This window comes from Dipodomys ordii, unplaced genomic scaffold (assembly GCF_000151885.1).
Source record: "Dipodomys ordii isolate 6190 unplaced genomic scaffold, Dord_2.0 Scaffold2, whole genome shotgun sequence".
Lineage (NCBI taxonomy): Eukaryota > Metazoa > Chordata > Mammalia > Rodentia > Heteromyidae > Dipodomys > Dipodomys ordii.
The window spans coordinates 8,981,940-8,999,659 of NW_012267218.1; the positions used below are offsets into that span (position 1 = coordinate 8,981,940).

At 43.5% G+C, this 17,720-nt stretch overlaps 3 protein-coding genes across 3 annotated transcripts in view; 1 reads left to right on the forward strand and 2 right to left on the reverse strand.

The window, feature by feature from the left end:
- Positions 1–5,848, reverse strand: part of Ubr7 (ubiquitin protein ligase E3 component n-recognin 7 (putative)) — a 15,237-nt gene extending 9,389 nt beyond the window's left edge. Inside the window, exons 1-4 of the mRNA XM_013016093.1 lie at positions 5,465–5,848; positions 3,931–4,064; positions 3,171–3,231; positions 2,300–2,395 (exon numbers count right to left, since the gene is read on the reverse strand). Of these exons, the coding sequence (XP_012871547.1) occupies positions 2,300–2,395; positions 3,171–3,231; positions 3,931–4,064; positions 5,465–5,614 (441 nt within the window). The 5' untranslated portion in view covers positions 5,615–5,848. The remainder of the gene's footprint in view (positions 1–2,299; positions 2,396–3,170; positions 3,232–3,930; positions 4,065–5,464) is intronic.
- On the forward strand, positions 5,832–7,800 carry LOC105985522 (chromosome unknown open reading frame, human C14orf142). The gene is made up of 2 exons (XM_013016106.1): positions 5,832–6,074; positions 7,261–7,800. The coding sequence occupies exons 1-2, from the start codon at positions 5,867–5,869 to the stop codon at positions 7,353–7,355; spliced, it is 303 nt and encodes a 100-aa protein (XP_012871560.1). The 5' UTR covers positions 5,832–5,866; the 3' UTR covers positions 7,356–7,800.
- A 6,207-nt stretch (positions 7,801–14,007) lies between these two features.
- Positions 14,008–15,754, reverse strand: Tmem251 (transmembrane protein 251). The gene is made up of 2 exons (XM_013014154.1): positions 15,307–15,754; positions 14,008–14,924 (listed from the first exon to the last, which is right to left on the reverse strand). Exons 1-2 carry the CDS (start codon positions 15,384–15,386, stop codon positions 14,513–14,515), a joined length of 492 nt encoding a protein of 163 aa, XP_012869608.1. The 5' UTR covers positions 15,387–15,754; the 3' UTR covers positions 14,008–14,512.
- Positions 15,755–17,720: the final 1,966 nt, after the last annotated feature.

The following is a 17,720-nucleotide window of genomic DNA, read 5'->3' on the forward strand; positions in this document are numbered from 1 at the left end:
GCAAGTGCTCTACCACTTGAGTCACAGTGCCACTTCTGGTGTTCTGGTGGATAATTGAGGATCAGAGTCTCACGGACTTTCCTGCCCGGGGTTGGCGTTGAACTGTGATCCTCAGATCTCAGCCTCCTGAGTAGCTAGGATTACAGGCATGACCTACCAGTGGCCGGCTCAGTTCCTTCTTCTATATAATTTGGTGCAATAGTTATGTTTCCAAAACAACTAAAAGTCAAGAAAGAACTGGAGGCAGTGGTAGAGAACTAGTCTAGCAAGCATGAGGCCTTGAGATCAAACTTTATTACCAACAAAAATGAAAAAGAAAAAAAGATGTGATAGGGCTGGGATGTAGCTCAGTGGCAAAGCGCTTGCCTAGCAAGTGCAACGTCCTGGGTTCGATCCCCAGTACCAAAAAAGAAAAGACAAAAAAAAAATACAGTTAAAAAAAAAAAGATGTGGGCTGGGAAGGTGGCTCAGTGGTAGAGCGCTTGCCTTGCATGCCTGAGGCCCTGGGTTCGATTCCTCAGCACCACATAAGCAAAAAAGAAAAAAGCCATAAGTGGCGCTGTGGCTCAAGTGGTAGAGCGCTAGCCTTGAGCTGAAGAGCTCAGGGACAGCACCCAGGCCCAGAGTTCAGGCTCCACGACCGGACCCCCCACCCCACCCCCAAAAAAAAGATGTGATAAAAAAACAATGAAGAAAGCAGAAAGCTAATTCCTAGAATTATAAATGTTAAATATACAAATAAAAACCAAAGTAGCCAAAAGATGGGCTGAATATATGAAAGGACAATTTGGAGGTTCTGAAAAATGCCAGTAAACCTATGAAAAATGTCTATAACTTCAATCATAATCAAGGAAAGTAAAAACTTTATTTGGTCCGGTTGTGGGGCCTGAACTCTGGGTCTGGGCGCTGTCCCTCAGCTCTTCAGCTCAAGGCTAGCACTCTACCACTTAAGCCACAGCGCCATTTCCGGTTTTTTTTCTTTTTTGCTTATGTGGTGCTGAGGAATCGAACCCAGGGCCTCGAGCATGCAAGGCAAGCGCTCTACCACTGAGCCACCTTCCCAGCCCCAGCAAAAACTTTAAAAGGTACTATTCATTTATTAGAATGGCAAAATTTTAATATATAGGGTTGATAAGACTGTTGGAGGTAAAAAATAGTATCATATATTGGTGGTTGAATCCTTTTGGTGGGCATGATCACAATTTGAAATACAAATGCTCTCTGACACATTAATTCTACATGTAGATATCCATCCCATATACATTTGCAGGATTCTCAGCTATGTAACTGTAGACACACTGTATTTACCTGGGATACACTTGGGAAGGAAGAAGGAATGAGAAAGAACTCTAAAATTTGCCTATACTTGCCATTGAAATTGTTATGTACACATTTCTTTACTTCCAGGAAGGCAAGAAGTAGAAGGTCCCTTCTCAGAAAATGTTTATTGGTGAAGCAGGCAGGGAAAAGTGAGAAAAGAAAGTTCTGGTCTTGGAAAAGTCCTTTCCAATATCTCATTGGGATCTGTACTGGTTATAGATCCAAGCCAGTTATGTATAAGAGTAAATATATAATCCTTGAGTATCATGAAATACTTCCTGAAGAGCTCCTAAAGTACTTTGTTTCCTTTCTGTTAATTTTGATAAAAAACATTTTCTGAAGGGTTCCTGCTTTTTTTTTGGTCCCTTATAGGGCTTGAACTCTGGGCCTGAGTACTGTCCCTCAGCTCTGCAGTTCAAGGCTAGCACTCTACCACTTAGCCACAGTGCCACTTCCCGTTTGTCTGGTGGTTTATTGGAGATAAAGAATTTCACCGCTTTTCCTGCCCGGGATGGCTTTGAACCACAATCCTCAAATCTCAGCCTCCTGAGTAGCCAGGATTATAGGCATGAGCTGCTGGCACCCGGCAAGGGTTCCTGCTTTGATCAGGTGACTTGGACCTTTTTACATTTTAGTTATATTCTTTTCCTGAGCACTTTAATTAAGACTTTCTGTGAGAAGCTCCTTGATTTTAGTTACATCTTGTTAATTAAGCCACATCCTTTTGCAGACTGTGAACCTGAGCTCAGCCAACGTGAGCAAAGGGAGTAGCTGTGAGTTACATGTGCTTGCTTGCCAGATTTTGGGCCAATGGTGCACCCTTCTGCAAAGATAAAGTTTGCCTTACTGAGTTCCTTTTGACTTGGTATCGTTATTCCTACAAGATACTCCAACATCCTGAGTTATCTCTAAAATATATGACAAGAGGCTGAAGAGGCTAGAGTCAATATAGTCAGACTTTAACCTCCAAATCTCTTACCTCATCTTCAGGATCTGGATAAGGTCTCTTGCAAATGCAATACAGTCCAAAGAAGTTGTCATTGTACTTATTACCAGAATTTACCTTTGCTTTCTCCTGAAAGACAATAATTTTATCATATAACAAGATCTAATTTTGAGTATGATTTCATAAATCATATAATAGATATATGCATGTCATCAATCTTTGCATTAACTATTTTCCACAAAAAAAATTTTTTTCCCACAGGTTAGTCTTTGAGTTTGAAGGAAAAAAAATTCATTCCTTTCATTCATACATTTCCCAAGAATCAGGAAAAGTATTATTTTCTGCATCATTTTGTAGCAATTGGGGGAAATTGAGCATATATGAACACATACATACAATAAAATGAAGATATAAATATATGTGTTTGTGTATATACATACACACATATATACAACATACATGTGCATGTATACATATTTATACATATGCACATATTCTTTTCTTTTTTTCCCAACCCATGAGAACTTACATTGGTTGGAATGTCAAGGCATTTCTTTATGTATGGCTGTTACTAAAGACTCTCAGGTTATTGGCGGTGGGGGAAGGTGGAGGGGGGCAGGAAGAAGTGAAAGAAATCACCTAAAACTAGTCTTCAAATGAAGGGAAATCATGACAACTTTAGCAATCATGAGGTTTTTTTCCCCAATCACGAGTATTTTCCCCAAACTTTTCTTATTAATTACAATCTATGCTATAGGTTATCTAGTTTCTCTAAGAGTGAAAATGAAATACTCATCTGCAAAGAAAAAGAACATCCTTTTTGAAAAACATCTGTTTTTTACCCACTTCAATAATATCATTCTCAGCTTCTTTGAATGTATTTGTAGTTATAATTGCTACTTACAGGAAATAATTTGCATTCCAGATTTTTAAACTTGCTGTTTCCACAATCACAACGAAAATTTCTAAAAAAAAAAAAAAAATTAAAGAGAGTCAATTTTCTTTTAATGAGGGCCTCTCACTTACTTGGTTAGGCTGGCGCTCTACCACTTGAATACTGTTTCCAGACTTACATTTGCTAGTTGTTGTTGTTTTTTAAGTGGGGCTTGAACTTGGGTCCTGGGAGCTATTCCTGAGCTCTTTTGCCCAAGGCTAGCACTCTACCACTTTGAGCCATGGCTCCACTTCTGGTTTTCCAGTGGTTAATTGAAGATAAGAGTCTCAAGGACATTCCTGCCCAGGCTGGTGTTGAACTTCTATCCTCAGATCTCAGCCTCCTGAGTAGCTAGGATTATAAGCATGGTCTACCAGTGTGCTGAGTGTTCTCTAAACTCAAGTCATTGCCTCTTCCCTTTGCCTCATTTCTAGGATTTAGAGTGCCTTCCATTGCTGCTCCTGTATCTAATTTGGAATTTCCCCAAGCCCATGACAATGAAGAGATTTACAATTCTGGAAATTAATATAAAGACAAATAGCTGTACTACTCACACAACTAAAGTAATGCAGAGAAAGAATGAGTAAGTTGAGTTTTTACCATAATTATGTTTTAAAAGGTCCTATGGGGGGGAAAAATCCCTTCAATTATACAATTGTACTAAATAAGAAACAGGTCAAGTTGGGAAAGAATATAAACATTTAGTAAACACTAGCAACAATCTATTTACCTTTTTGTGTATAGTTCAAAGAGTTTATGACTTCCATGGCATTCGTAACTACAAGCCAGACAAATTCCTGCTGGTTCTTCTCCCTCTGGGGTGCAAGTACTACAGGCATATAAAGCTTGTCTCTTTACTGAGCCCTGAAAATCAGCCCCAAAGCAGAAGGAAACAAATTAATAAAAAAAACAGTAACAATATCATTACTAAGGTCTGAGAAAAAATTAAAGTCAGATTTTCTGATCAAGATCTTCCTGTAATAACCTTTAAGACTACTTTAAAAGTTTATACAACATAGTACCCAAACACTGCTGTATGTTTAGTATCTATATTAATACTTGTTTTCATATAATTTTTTTCTTAAAGTTATAGTAAGTTTGCCAAGCACTGGTGGCTCAAGCCTGTAAACCTGTTTACCCAAGAGGATGAGATCTGAGAACAGCTGTTTGAAGCCAGCTCCAGCAGACTCTCATCTCCAGTTAACCAGCAAAAGGCTGGAAGTGAAACTGGGCTCAAGTGATAGAGCTCCAGCTTTGAGCAAGAAAATCAAGCAAGAATGTGAAGCCCAGCACCCATCCCCACACCATAGTAAGTTTTAATTTGTGTATCGACTGTAAATAAATTGTCATTTTCTTAATTTTACTCTTTTCTGGTCTCTTAATCATTATTATTATGACTTCTGTCCCTACAACATAATGACTTCAAGTCTCTTCCCTCATTCCCCGTCTTCCACTTTACCCAGAGGCCTAAGTAACTTGCTTTGTCCTACCAATCTGCATTCCCTGTTAGTTTCACTCTGTCCGCCCGTCTCCATTATGGTACTTAGAAATACAAGGTGAGTCACTCCCACTCCATTACACACACACACACACACACACACACACACACACACCCCAACACTTGCACACAACATCTCCCAAAGGCCAAACAGATCCTTATCTGCCCTCCCCTTCCTTGCCAAAGCCACCTGATGTTCTGGTTCCGCTCTATTTCCGGGGAGGGGAGGAGTGGGGAATGTCACAGTTCAAAGAGACACAGTGCTCGCTTGGTGTTCGCTTTTTGGGGGGACACTAGTGTGCAGTTAAACTAAATTGCAGAATTGCCAAGGAGCTTACAGCACAGGGGAAAAATTTCAATCCCAGGGCCCTTACAAAACTCTATTTTGACCATCACGCTCCGATTCATTTCCTCCTAAACATTCTTAAGATGGAAAAAAGAAGGGTCAAACATGTCTAGATTTGAGACGACGGTTTCGTGAAACGCAGCCGGGCCACCCAGGAGGCCCTCCAGTCGGAGAGGAGGGGCAGGGCAGCAGCTTCAGGGCCAGGGTCTGCGTCTGCACAATCGCGAGCGGCTGGGCGCAGGACGGAGGGAGGCCCCTGCGGGACACAGGCGGAGGAAGGGGGCGCGGAAAAGGCAGCAGCGCGGGGGCTGGGGAAGCCTACGACCAGCGGTGTCCCTGGGGCGGCGCAGGCGGGACGCCCACGGCAGGCAGAAACCGGGAGAGCTAGGTGGGAAGACGAGGCCCGGGCCGCGCGCCCACCTGCGAGTAGGAGCATCTCTCGGAGTCGCTGCCGCCCAAGACAGCGCACGCCTCGTTCTCCAGTTCCTCGTCCTCCTCGAGCACGTCCACCAACGACACCACGGGCTCCAGCTCCGACGGACGCCCAGCGGGGCTCTCCGCTCCGGCCATGCTCAACTGTCACCCGCACCCTACCACGACTCCGGCGGAGGCGGGAAAAGCGGCCGCGAGGGGCGTAGCGGAGAAGGCGGGGCCTCAGAGCCAGGAACCAATCGTAAAGAAGGAACGCAAAGGAAGGGGGAGGAGCGACATCCGACAAACGGAAGTCATCTCTCTGCTTTCTCCCGCCTGCGCCGGCCGCGGGCTCATTTCCGCTTCCGGTGGCGCTTCCCCGTGGCGCGCTCTTAAAGCGAAGCGGTCGCCATGGAGCTGGTAGGGGAGTACGTAGGGCCTGACGGGGAGCCTCGGCGACTGCGGGTGACCTGCCAGACGTCAGGTGACGCCGATCCTTTCCAGAGTCTGTTGTCGGGCGTAACCCAGATGAAGGAGCTAGTCGTCGAATTCTTCGGTTCCCTGGTCCAGCCGGAAGCGCAGGGCCGGGTGGCGGCGACCCCAGACGACGCGTTGGACGGTGAGGCTGCCGAGGCTCCCGGAGGGTGCGGCGGGGCGGGGCGCGGCGCCCTGGGGCCTTCGGCTGGGGAGCCCGTGAAATGACCGGTTAACTGACCGAAAGTGAGCCTGGGTAAGAATTGAGCCCGTTATATAACCGACGGATTGACTGAAAGTGAGCCTGGAGTAAGAATTTCACCTAAAAATGATAGGCCCTGCTGTGCTCTTTTCTGAGCGAGCTATTTCTTCCTGAGGATTTATATTGGGAGAAAAAGAGCAAAGCAAAACAAAAATGCATTCAACGCCTACTACTCTGTGCCAAGCATTGGGCTGGAGAAAAAGTGAGATGGATTGTACTCAGTGTCCTCACACCACGAGGTGTGATGGGCAGATCCAATCGTTAAAGAAGGAAAATCAAATCTATGAGGGGTTCTTTCACTGTGGCAGAGATGGTCGAGGAAGGCCAGTCTAGAGGGAGCATGGCTTTTTAGCTGGGTGTTGGTAAAGGAAAATAGTTTGTCAGGTGTAAGAAAGAGTGCAGCCTAGTAGGGAGGGACAGCTTCTGCAGATTGGGACAGACTTCAGTCTTAACCCAGAGGCTCCCTTCCTGTGTTTTTCTTTTACTTATTTTTGTTGTTTTAAGTAGTTATGCAAAGAAGTTTCCACTCATCCTGTCAGATTATGAGTAAAATGCACCAGTATCACCCCTTTCCATTGTTCTCTCCTCTCCTCATCTTTCCCAATTCCATTCATACCCTCAGGTTTGGTACTTCTTTTACGTAATGTACTTCGAATATAATGCCTTTTCCCAGTTTTGTAAATGCAATTTGAAGGTGGAACCATTAATGGAATGATAAAACTCCATTAATTTTATTTATTGTGTCTTAAATCAGAACTAGGAACTGTGTGTCCCAGAGCTTAAACTCTGGACCTAAGCACCTGAGCTTACCACTTGAGTCACAGCTCCAGTTCTGGCTTTTTGTGGTTATTTGGAGAAAATACACAAGGACTTTCCTGCCCAGGCTGGCTTCAAACTCTGATCCTAAGTTCTCAGCCTCCTGAATAGCTAGGATTAAATAATATAATCTTTTAAGATGAGAATAGTTTTATTAATCCTGAAAGTTAAATGGTCTCATATCAACCATTTTAGCTGTCAATATTTCTTTCATTCACTGAACATGTCATACAACAAATATTTATTTTAAAAGGTGATGATGAAGATGATGCAGAAGATGAAAATAACATTGATAAGAGAAGTAACTCAGACGGACCATCTGCAAAACGACCCAAACCACCATCTTAGTAATAGCATTTATGAAATTCAAAAGACTTCTATTGAGCTGGGCCAAGTAGAATGCATTGCCTGTATTCTCAGCTATTCAGGAGGCTGAGGCAGGAAGATTGAAAATTCAAGGCCATCCTGAGCTATGTAGCAAGACATTGCCTCAAAAAAAAAAAAGACTACTACTACATCTTACATCCTATTCACACTGATATTTAAGGGAGCTTTGCGCTGTAGTTTGGGAAAACATGTATTTTGCTCTCTTGGAACAAGTTTATCAGAAGAAAAATTTTGTTTTTTACCAGAGGAAGATAAATGTTTGGGACTATAGTCTGTTGTCTTGAGTGAGAAATTTCAGGCTGTAGAAATAACAGAATACTTCATGATGTATGAAATCTTCCAAATTGGCTACTGAATTTTTATCATTGTGTTATTTTTTTAAATACTATATTAAAGTGTGTGATATATCTTTTAACTTCTGTTATAAAAAGTACATGTCCAGCTGGGTGCCAGTGGCTCATGCCTATAATCCTAGCTACTCAGGAGGCTGAGATCTGAGGACTGTAGTTCAAAGCCAGTCCAGGCAGGAAAGTCTTATCTCCAATTAACCACCCCAAAACTGGAAGTGGAGCTGTGCCTCAAGGTTGGTAGAGAACTAGCCTTAAGCAAAAGAGCTCAGAGACAGCCTAAGCCCTGAGTTCAAGCACCATGACTGACCCAAAAAAAAAAGGCCAGGCTTTGGCAATTCAAATCTGTAATCCTAACTATTCAGGAGGCTGAAATCTGAGGATCATGGTTCAAAGTCAGCCTGGGCAAGGATGTTCATGAGACTTATCTCCAGTTAACCACCAGAACATTGGAAGTAGAGCTATGGCTCAAAGTAGTAGAGCAACACTAGCCTTGAGCAAAAGAGCTCAGGGACAACAATGCTAAGGTCCTGAGTTCAAGCCCCATGACTGACAATAACAATAACAACAATAATAATAGCAGAGTAAGCTAGGCACACTATTGGCTCATACCATAATCCTACCTACTCAGGAGGCTGAGAGGATGGTGTTTTGAAGTGATTCAGGGTAGACAAGTCTAAGAGACTCTTCAGTTAACCAGCAAAAGGCTGAAGTAGGGGATTGGCATAAGTGGTAGAGTGCCAGCCATGAGAGGCCCTCAGTTTAAGTCCTAGTACCAAAGTATGTGTCATGGTTCATAAGTAATATTATTTTGGAAAAACTGGTGAGAGCAAGTGGGAGAAAATTTTTATACTAGGCACCAAAATATTAATTCTTTGTAAGTAGAAGGAAAATGAGTGAACTGACATACTAGGACTATGGGCAGACAAATCTAAGACTGATCTCCAACTAACCAGCCAGAAGTGGAGTTGTGGCTCAAGTTGCAGAGCACCAGCCTTGAGCAAAAAGGCTAAGAATGTGAAAAGCCCTGAGTTCAAGCTAGTACCAGAACAAAAACAAATACTAGAACTAGAGTTGTGGATTAAATAAGTGGTACAGCACCAAGCATGAACCAAAAAATAAAAATAAAATGGATACTGGTGGTGGTACACTACTAATCTCAGCAACTGGTAGGTTGAAGCAGAGGGATCTTGAGTTTAACCTGTCTATATAAAGAGATCCTATCTCAAAAAATAAGGGCTGGGAAGGTGGCTTAGTGGTAGAGTGCTTGAGGCCCTGGGTTCGATTCCTCAGCACCATCTAAACAGAAAAAGCTGGAAGTGGTGCTGTGGCTCAAGTGGTAGAGCTAGGGACAGCGCCCAGGCCCAGAGTTCAAGCCCCATGACCAACAAAAAAAAAGGTAAAACCAAACAAGAACTGTTGAATCCTTTTCAAAACACTTAGTGGCTGAAACGTATGTTTCTATTGTGTTTGCCTGTTGTACCAAGGCACGTTTATTTTTATTTTTTTGCTGGTCCTGGGGCCTGGTCTAGGGCACCTTTTTGTTTGTTTTTGGGTGTCTGTGCATGCACATACATACATATATGTATTGGGATTTGAACTCAGGGACTTACATTCTTACTTGATGGTTGGTGCTCTACCACTTGAGCCACACCTCCAATTCAACCTTTTTGGTGCAGTTTTTGGGGCTTGAACTGAAGGCATGGGTGCTATCCCTTTGTTTTTTCACTCAAGGCTGTCAACTCTGCTACTTAAGCCATGGTTCCACTTCTGGTTTGGGGCTGGTTAATTGGAGATAAAGAGTCTCAAGGACAGGACTTTCCTGTGTAAGCTGGCTTTGAACTGTGAAGCTCAGATCTCAGCCTCCTGAGTAGCTAGAATTACAAGTATGAGCCACAAGCATTTGGTTCTTTAATTTTTATTTATTTGTCGGTCATGGGGCTTGAACTCTGGGCCTCAGCTCTTCAGCTCAAGGCTAGTGTTCTACCACTTGAGCCACAGCACCACTTCCAGCTTTTTCTGTGTATGTAGTGCTGAGGAATCGAACCCAGGGCCTCATGCATGCAAGGTAAGCACTCTACCACTGAGCCACCTTCCTAGCCTTGGTTCTTTAATTTTTGACTGCTGTTTCGTAAGAAAACGCAACTCCTATTTGAACTTTTTGTACTTGGTAATTGAGAACTAAAGTTGAAAACTATCATAGAAATGAGCCACCAGCAATCGGCTAATATACATGATATTTGATTCAACAGTTTTACCAGGATTTCTCCTACAGATAACACATGCCCAAAGAGCTGTTTATAAAACTAGTTATTGCAATGTTATTCTTAGTAAGAATATATCCATTAGCAGAACACTAGTAAGTAAAAATAATGGAATGATATTGTGTAGCTATTAAGACAAAAAGATATAGCCCAGTGTGCTATACAGGGATCACTGTACATTACATGAAAACTAGAGCGATAGAGAATTGGGTAGTAGGCGATGACTGGAGAGTGTATGCTAGATGTTGTGTAGTCACGCTGTCCTGGGAAAAAGGAAGTAGGATCAGGAGAGAGGGGAGCTTCTCATTGTATGGCCTTTGGTTCTAGTTGCACTTAAAAAAATTTTTTTTGTACAAATAGGTAAAAAGTTATTTTGAAACTTTCAAGTAATTTTTTTTTTAAAGACAAGGCCTTGTTTTGAAACCCTTGCTGGCTTCAAAGTCTATCCCTCCTCCAACACAAACAACTTTTAATTTTAAAAAGTCATGCTTTAAATTTAATAAGGGCAAATCAAGAATTAATACCCTGTCATATAAGTAATTCAGGGCAAAAAATAAAGTGAATTTAGACTTCAAAAACAAAAATAGGCCAGACTCTCATGGCTTACACTGTAATCCTAGCTACTCAGGAAGCTTAGATTTGAGGTTCACAGTTTGAACCTAGCTTGGACATAAGGTCCTGGAGACTCTTATCTCTAATTATCAAAAAACGGGAATGGAGCTGTGGGTCAAGTAGAAGAGCACTAGCCTTGAGCAAAAAAAGCTAAGACAATATCAGGCCTTGAGTTCAAACCATATTATCTTCACACACAGAAATCTATATTTCAAATCCAACTACTTTGTCAAAAGAGGAAGTAGAATGCAACTTCCTTAGGCATTTGAGCAGAGTTAAATACGAAGAGGGGAGGTGTTGTTCATAAAATTGACATACTTAGCCTTATCCTTGAAAAACATGCATTACTTTCAAAGTATAAAATAAATTTCACATTGTTCCTGTAATTGTTAATTCTTAGGTAGCCTTTAGGATCAAGAGTGCTCTATTTAAAGACATGACTAAAGGAATGATGTATGCTAGAAATGAGCTTATGTTTTAAGTCTTTTAAAAAGTAGCAGCTTAGCCAGGCGCTGATGGCTCATGTCTGTAATCCTAGCTACTCAGGGGGCTGAGATCTGAGGATCGAGGTTCAAAGCTAGCCCGGGCAGGAAAGTCTATAAGTCTTGTTATCTCCAATAAAACCACCAGGAAACCGGAAGTGTCGCTGTGGCTCAAGTAGTAGAGTGCTCACCTTGAGCTGAAGAGCTCAGGGAACAGCACCTAGGCCGAGTTCAAGCCCCACAAAAGTAGCAGCTTGTATTAAGACATTGATAGGCCATGGCGATATAGTTTTACGTAGAAGTGTACTTTCAAAATTCTGGTGGGAATAGAAGTAGTTTGAGTGTTTTTATAGGCTCTCAGTATTGGTTTCAGTGCTCAGGATTGAAATTATATGCTATAGTTGGAAAAGAGTGGTTTATATTTGGCATTTTGATGGTTTAGAAATTCTTCATGATTGAAACAAAATTTTCTTTAGGGCCTTAGGAATGTTTTAAAACCTTGTTATATGCGTATGTTTTTTTCCCTCAGCATCAGTAGGAAAATTCCTATTTGTCACATTGTGACCAGTGTCACAGTGTCACAAAGACTATTAATAAAGAGCCATTTTTCTTGAAGAAAATATATCACTACATTCTGGAATCTGAAAGAGGTTAATAACTAGTTTAATAACTGACAACTAAACAAATGATATGTTATGCATTTAGTAGCAAATACTAACTTCTCAAGAATGAACTATACTGTTTTGCCGTCTAGCAAGAAAAGTATACAACGCAAAAGACAAAAATGCTTTTAAAAAAAGAGAGAGAAGTGTACATCAGTAATTACATACTGGGTACCTACTGTGTTCCTGGCACAGTTGTAGATATGGGACCTAGGGACCTACATCAGTAAACAACAGAACCCCAGCCTTTGTGGATTTAAGATCTGACACAATATGTAGCATATGACATCAAGTCCTATGGAGAAAAGTTAAACAGGGAAGAAGGACTCTTCCTTTTAAATAGGGTAGTTTGAGCAAACATTGGAAGAAGGTAGTGCAACAAGACAGGTCCTAGCATCAGGCTGGGCACATGTAATGCAGAGGCTCTGAGTCAGGGTGTTCTACCAAGTTCAGGAGTCATCAAGATAAGCTGGACATCAGTGGCTCAGGCCTATAATCCAAGCTACTTAAGAGGCTGAGATCTAAGGATTGTGATTCCCATCAAAGTCCAGGAGACTCTGATCTCCAATTAACTACCAAAAAAGCTGCGAGTACAGCTGTGGCTCTAGTGGTAGAGTGTTAGTCTTGAGCAAGAAAGCTCAGGGACAGTGTCTAGGCCCTGACTTCAAGCCCCAAGACCAGCACACACACACACAAAAAATCATCAAGATGACCAGTTCGACTAAAATAGTCTACAGCACAAACAGTAGAAAATTAAAGGTATGTCATGTTAAAAACTTCATTTGTATTCTGAGGAAAATTCAGGAGGACTTGAGAAGAATAACATTAAAGTATTCCTGGCCACTGGATTGATAAGAGTCAAGCAGGTTTTGGTGTGTGGACATTGGCAAGTGATTTTTTTCCTTGATAGTTTTAATGTGTACAGCCAAGCAGGTTTTGGTGTGTGGACATTGGCAAGTGATTTTTTCCCTTGATAGTTCTAATGTATACAGCCAATTTAATATCTATTCATATTGCTGTAGACCAAAACAAAAACACTAATGAATGATGATTCCCAATCATGGTCCAAAAGTATATGAGATTTTAAATATTGCAGATTTTATAAAATGATCACACATATTTACTTATTGGCTCTTTTTTTTTTTTTTTGCCAGTTGTGGGCCTGAACTCTGGGTCTGGGTGCTGTCCCTCAGCTCTTCAGCTCAAGGTTAGTGCTCTACCACTTGAGCCACAGTGCCAGTCCTAGCTTTTTCTGCTTATGTGGTGCTGAGGAATTGAACCCAGGACCTCATGCATGCAAGGCAAGCACTCTACCGAGCCACTTTCTCAGCCCCCTATTGGCTCTCTTAAGACAAGGCCTATCAAATTATGATAAACATAATGCTGTCACGATAGAACAGTGTTATTAGTGAAACAGTAAAATGTTTTCATGTATTAACATAACTGAATAGCCAGGCATTGGTGGCTCATGCCTGTAATCCTAGCTACTCAGGATGCTGAGATGTGAGAATCAAGGCTCATTTTGGGCAGACTGAGCCAAGAAACACTTCTCCAATTAACTGCTAAAAAGCTGGAAATGGAGGTATGGCTTAAGTGGTAGAGTGCCAGCTGAAGTAAAATCTGAGCAAAAACTTGAAAAGTTAGGCTCAAGCCTTCAGTACCAGTTTAACAAAAAAAAAAAAAAAAAACACCCAGAAACTGTTTAGCTCATCCAGAAAAGAATCTAGTAATTTTCCTATTTATATTGGTACCATACAGAAGTGCAAAGGAGGTACAAGGATCACATCTTCATGGAAGTACCTAACCTTGGGCCATAAAGAATGAGGGATGATGAAATGGTAGCATTGGAAAGGTATCATGTTCTTATAAGTACTAGCCTAAATTACCTGAGATATTTTCCTTTGACCATATTATCTCCCCATCTTTGATGTACAAGTTACTTCTAGATTTTTTTTGATTTTTAAATGTTAGTCTTCCCAAATAATTCTTTAAAACTAATAGCAATAATGATTTAGGTAGCCATTATCCAGAGCAAATTCTTGTCAAGACAACTATCATGATTGGGGTTTAGCTCTGCTGTACAGTGTGTGTGGTTTAGTCCCTAATATCAAGAAAGAATGAAAGAAAAACACCTCAGTAATTTATACTAGCTCTTCACAAGATGAAAGCAAGCAAGCATAAACATTTGGCTTAGCTACAACAAAATAATGATGTTTTAGTATGATAAGAAGAATTTTAAAGCAAAGTAATTGTATAAATTTTATGACCATGGTTGGACCTTTTAACACAACACAATGGGAATGTTCATATTTTCCCCCCAAAGGAAAAATTTATGAATCACCACTATGTTGTACAGTAGAGCAGAAACATGAGTTCAGATACTTATTCAAGTTTCTAAGGACTGAAAATAACAAAGACAATATTACTTCCAAAATCTGAAGTCACTGACATGATTTTGTATGTTATGTCAGGCCAGGCTTTACCTAAAAAGTCATTATTCAGATATAATTCCACAAGTGGTGCTGTGGCTCAAGTGGTAGAGCATTCACTTTGAGCTGAAGAGCGCAGGGACAGTGCCCAGGCCCAGAGTTCAAGCCCCACGACCGACAAAAACAGATATAATTCCATGTCACATTTAAAAAACCTCTACCCTACCACAATTTCCTGAGATCTGTGGAGAAACTGCAGTCTTGTGATCAGACTCCATAAAGTACTGGCAGTTTTGTAATCATAAAGAAAAACGGACAGAGTTCATGTGTCAATCAGGTGGAGTCTGCTGATCTGATTAGAAGCCTTGACAAAAGCCTGATGGCGATTGCAAATAACTGCCAAACATATGGGGATGATACAGTAGCCCACAGTTTTGGGATCAGCTCTTGTACAAGAATAAAGAAACAAAAACATCTGTAAGTAAGGTATGAGAAAAATAACTGTCCACAACCAAAAAGGCAGGGAAAGTAACCGAGCTTTCAAGGAATGTGTCCATGTAGTTCCTTCCCGGGGCTCCTCTGGGTGCTGTTGAATGTGTTCCAAAGCCAGTCTGTTGTAAGTCTCATTGATTTCGAAAACATAGTAAAATGCTGCTGCACTTGCTAGCAGATAGAGTCCGACTCCAATCCATCCCATCCGCTGACGGAAATTCATCATTCTCCATGCTCTGTGACTTAAAAGAAAAAATCCAGTTGAGGTTTAGTAGTGCCGCCATGGCAACTATTGCAATGCACTTGCTTTATAGCCTATAGTATATATGTGAAATAGCCACTATCACATTTAAGACAAATTTGTATTAAATGCGAACAGCTTACAAATGGCTTTATGTAATAGCTAGGAGCAAGTAGGCACTGCTTTCAGTATATCTTAAGTTCTGCTTAAACCTTACAGTACACCGTCCCCTCAGAAATTAGAATTACACTAGTTTCCTGGGGGACATTCCACTTCTGTGGTTGAAATGCCATCTAGTTTAACAGCTTTGCTACTGACTGGGTTCTACATGTTAATCCAGTATCGGAGCCCCCAAGTTAAGACAGCAACTCTGAGGCACTTACAGTGGTCCCGAAAATCTTCCTGTTCCCACGGCAAGCGTTAAAGAGTCACTCAGTTCTGAATAATCGGGTGGCTTTGGCATTTCAGAACAAGCCACCACAAAAATCCCCTGGGTCGCCTGGCTTGGGGGAGGGCGAGCGTGGCCAGCCTGGCGCACAGGCTGGTGGTGATTAAGGACGGCGTGACTGCGGCGGTCACGAGGCGGCCCGGCCCTGCTCCGAGCCCCAGGCTGGGTCCCTTGGCCCGGCGGGAAGCACCGGGTCACTGGGGCCTCGCCGCCCCGGCCCCGCCCCCTGCCGCGATCAGACCTACGCAGGTGGCGCCTGAGCGGAACCTCGCCACCCTGCAACGTCGCGAGCGCAGCGCCCACGAGGGCTGCCGGCCAAGACCGCCTGCTAAGACGAGCAGGTCCCGGGTCTCACCTTCCTGCCCCGAGTGGCCCGCCCGCTCGCCGTCCCGGATGCCGCCGCAGTCGGGACTTCCGGCTCGAGCCGGAAGCGCGTGCTCCGCACCCAGGGTCCGCCCCTCGTGACGTCAGGGGCGCCGCCCGCGCGGGCGCGCCGGAAACACCTGTAACTCGGGGTCCAGGAGGCGGGCGGCAGCGCCTGGGGAGCCGGGCAGGGGTGTGAGGGTCGGGACCGGCGCGACGGCGAGGGTCCACCCTTGAGGCCCCGGTGACCCCGACGTGGACAGCTTACCTGACGGCTCTGTCCTCGCCGGCTGCTCGGCCGCGGCAGGTTCCGAGACCGGCGTGGCTGGCTGAGCGGGATTACTGGTGCGCGGCGGTGGGCGGCCGCGGGCAGGTCGATTAGAGCTTGCGTCTGTTTCCCTGGGCACCGTGACGCCGAGGCTGGTAGAAGACGGGCACAGGGGCTGGATTTGAGCGCTCGGAGAGGTCTGCTGGCTGCCGGCATCCCTGAGACCCGCGCTGTGGCAGTGATGGAGGACGCTCTGCGGGCTGGTCCGGCTCGCGTGCGCCAGGACCGACTGCTTGGGAAGACTTTCCGGAGGGACGAAAACAGGAATGTAGCCACAATTGGGTTTACCGGGGAGATGAGTCCTACGCTGATCCCTAAGGAAAAGGAGAGTGATCTTTAAACCACCTGACCCTGATAATGAAATTTTCAGCAGATTAAATGAGGTTTTTTTTTTTAATTTATTTAAGGTAGAGGACATGACAGTGGGTGAGTTGGTCAGAGCTTTTGGGTGTGGAAATGACCCTTTTGTCCTAGGTAGGGATAAGCTATCTGAAATGTAAGCCTCTACGTTAGCACAGGCATTAGATGAGGCCTTTCAGACTACAATACCTGAAATATCAAAAGCTGAGAGTATTCTCAGGCAGGAATCCTCCACAACCAAGCAAAGAGGAATATGGACCCTAGATATATCATACTACTCAGATGATGAAGACATGGCAGGTGTCAGATGCAGAGAAAATTAGACAATTAATCTAGAATCTTCATGCCTGTGATCCTAGCCACTCAGGAGGCTGAAACCTGAGGATCGAGGCTCAAAGCCAGCCTGGGCAGGAAAGTCCGTGAGACTCTTTGTAAGGTCCGCTCCTGGGTGGCCAGCACATTCCACCCTCCTCTCAGCAAAGTCTCCACCCAGTACCTGCGATACCTAGGCAACTGGGACACCTGGAAGAGGTCACATCTGCATACGCTGAGGTCACATCTGAATTTGATGTGGCCACATCTTTCTCCGCCCATACCCTACATAAGGCCTAGTGCAGGCCCAGACGCTCTCTTGCTGCTCTTTTCTAGCTCTCTCTGCTCTTTTCTAGCTCTTTCCTCTCTTTTGCCAGCTGCGTGGAGTGCGTGGTACAGTTCTTACTCTGCTACCTCTTTTTAAAAACCTAACACTCTTTTTTTTTTGATCCGGTGGTGTGGGCTGAACTCTGGGCCTGGGCGTTGTCCCTCAGCTCTTCAGCTCAAGGCTAGCGCTTTACCACTTGAGCCACAGCACCACTTCCGGCTTTTTTCTGCTTATGTGGTGCTGAGGAATCGAACCCAGGGCCTCATGCATGCGAGGCAAGCACTCTACTGAGCCAACTTCCCAGCCCAAATCTAACACTCTTATCTCCAATAAACCACTAGAAAACCAGAAGTGGCACTGTGGCTCAATGGTAGAGTGCTCGTCTTGAGCTGAAAAGCTGAGGGACAGCACCCAAGCCCAGAGTTCAAGCCCCACAACCGACCCATAAAAAAGTCTTCCAGGCCCAGCATTTGATAATATTTGTACCATCCAGATAAATAATCCTTCGATTACAGTGTCTGAATGCTTGTAGACTCTTGAGAGACTATTTGGTGTGGTCAGTAAGCCTAGAGAGTTTCTGCAAGTTAGGGATCTAAACACTAATAGGAAGAAGGGGGCTGAGAATGGGGCTTAATGGTGGAGTGCTTGCCTAACATAC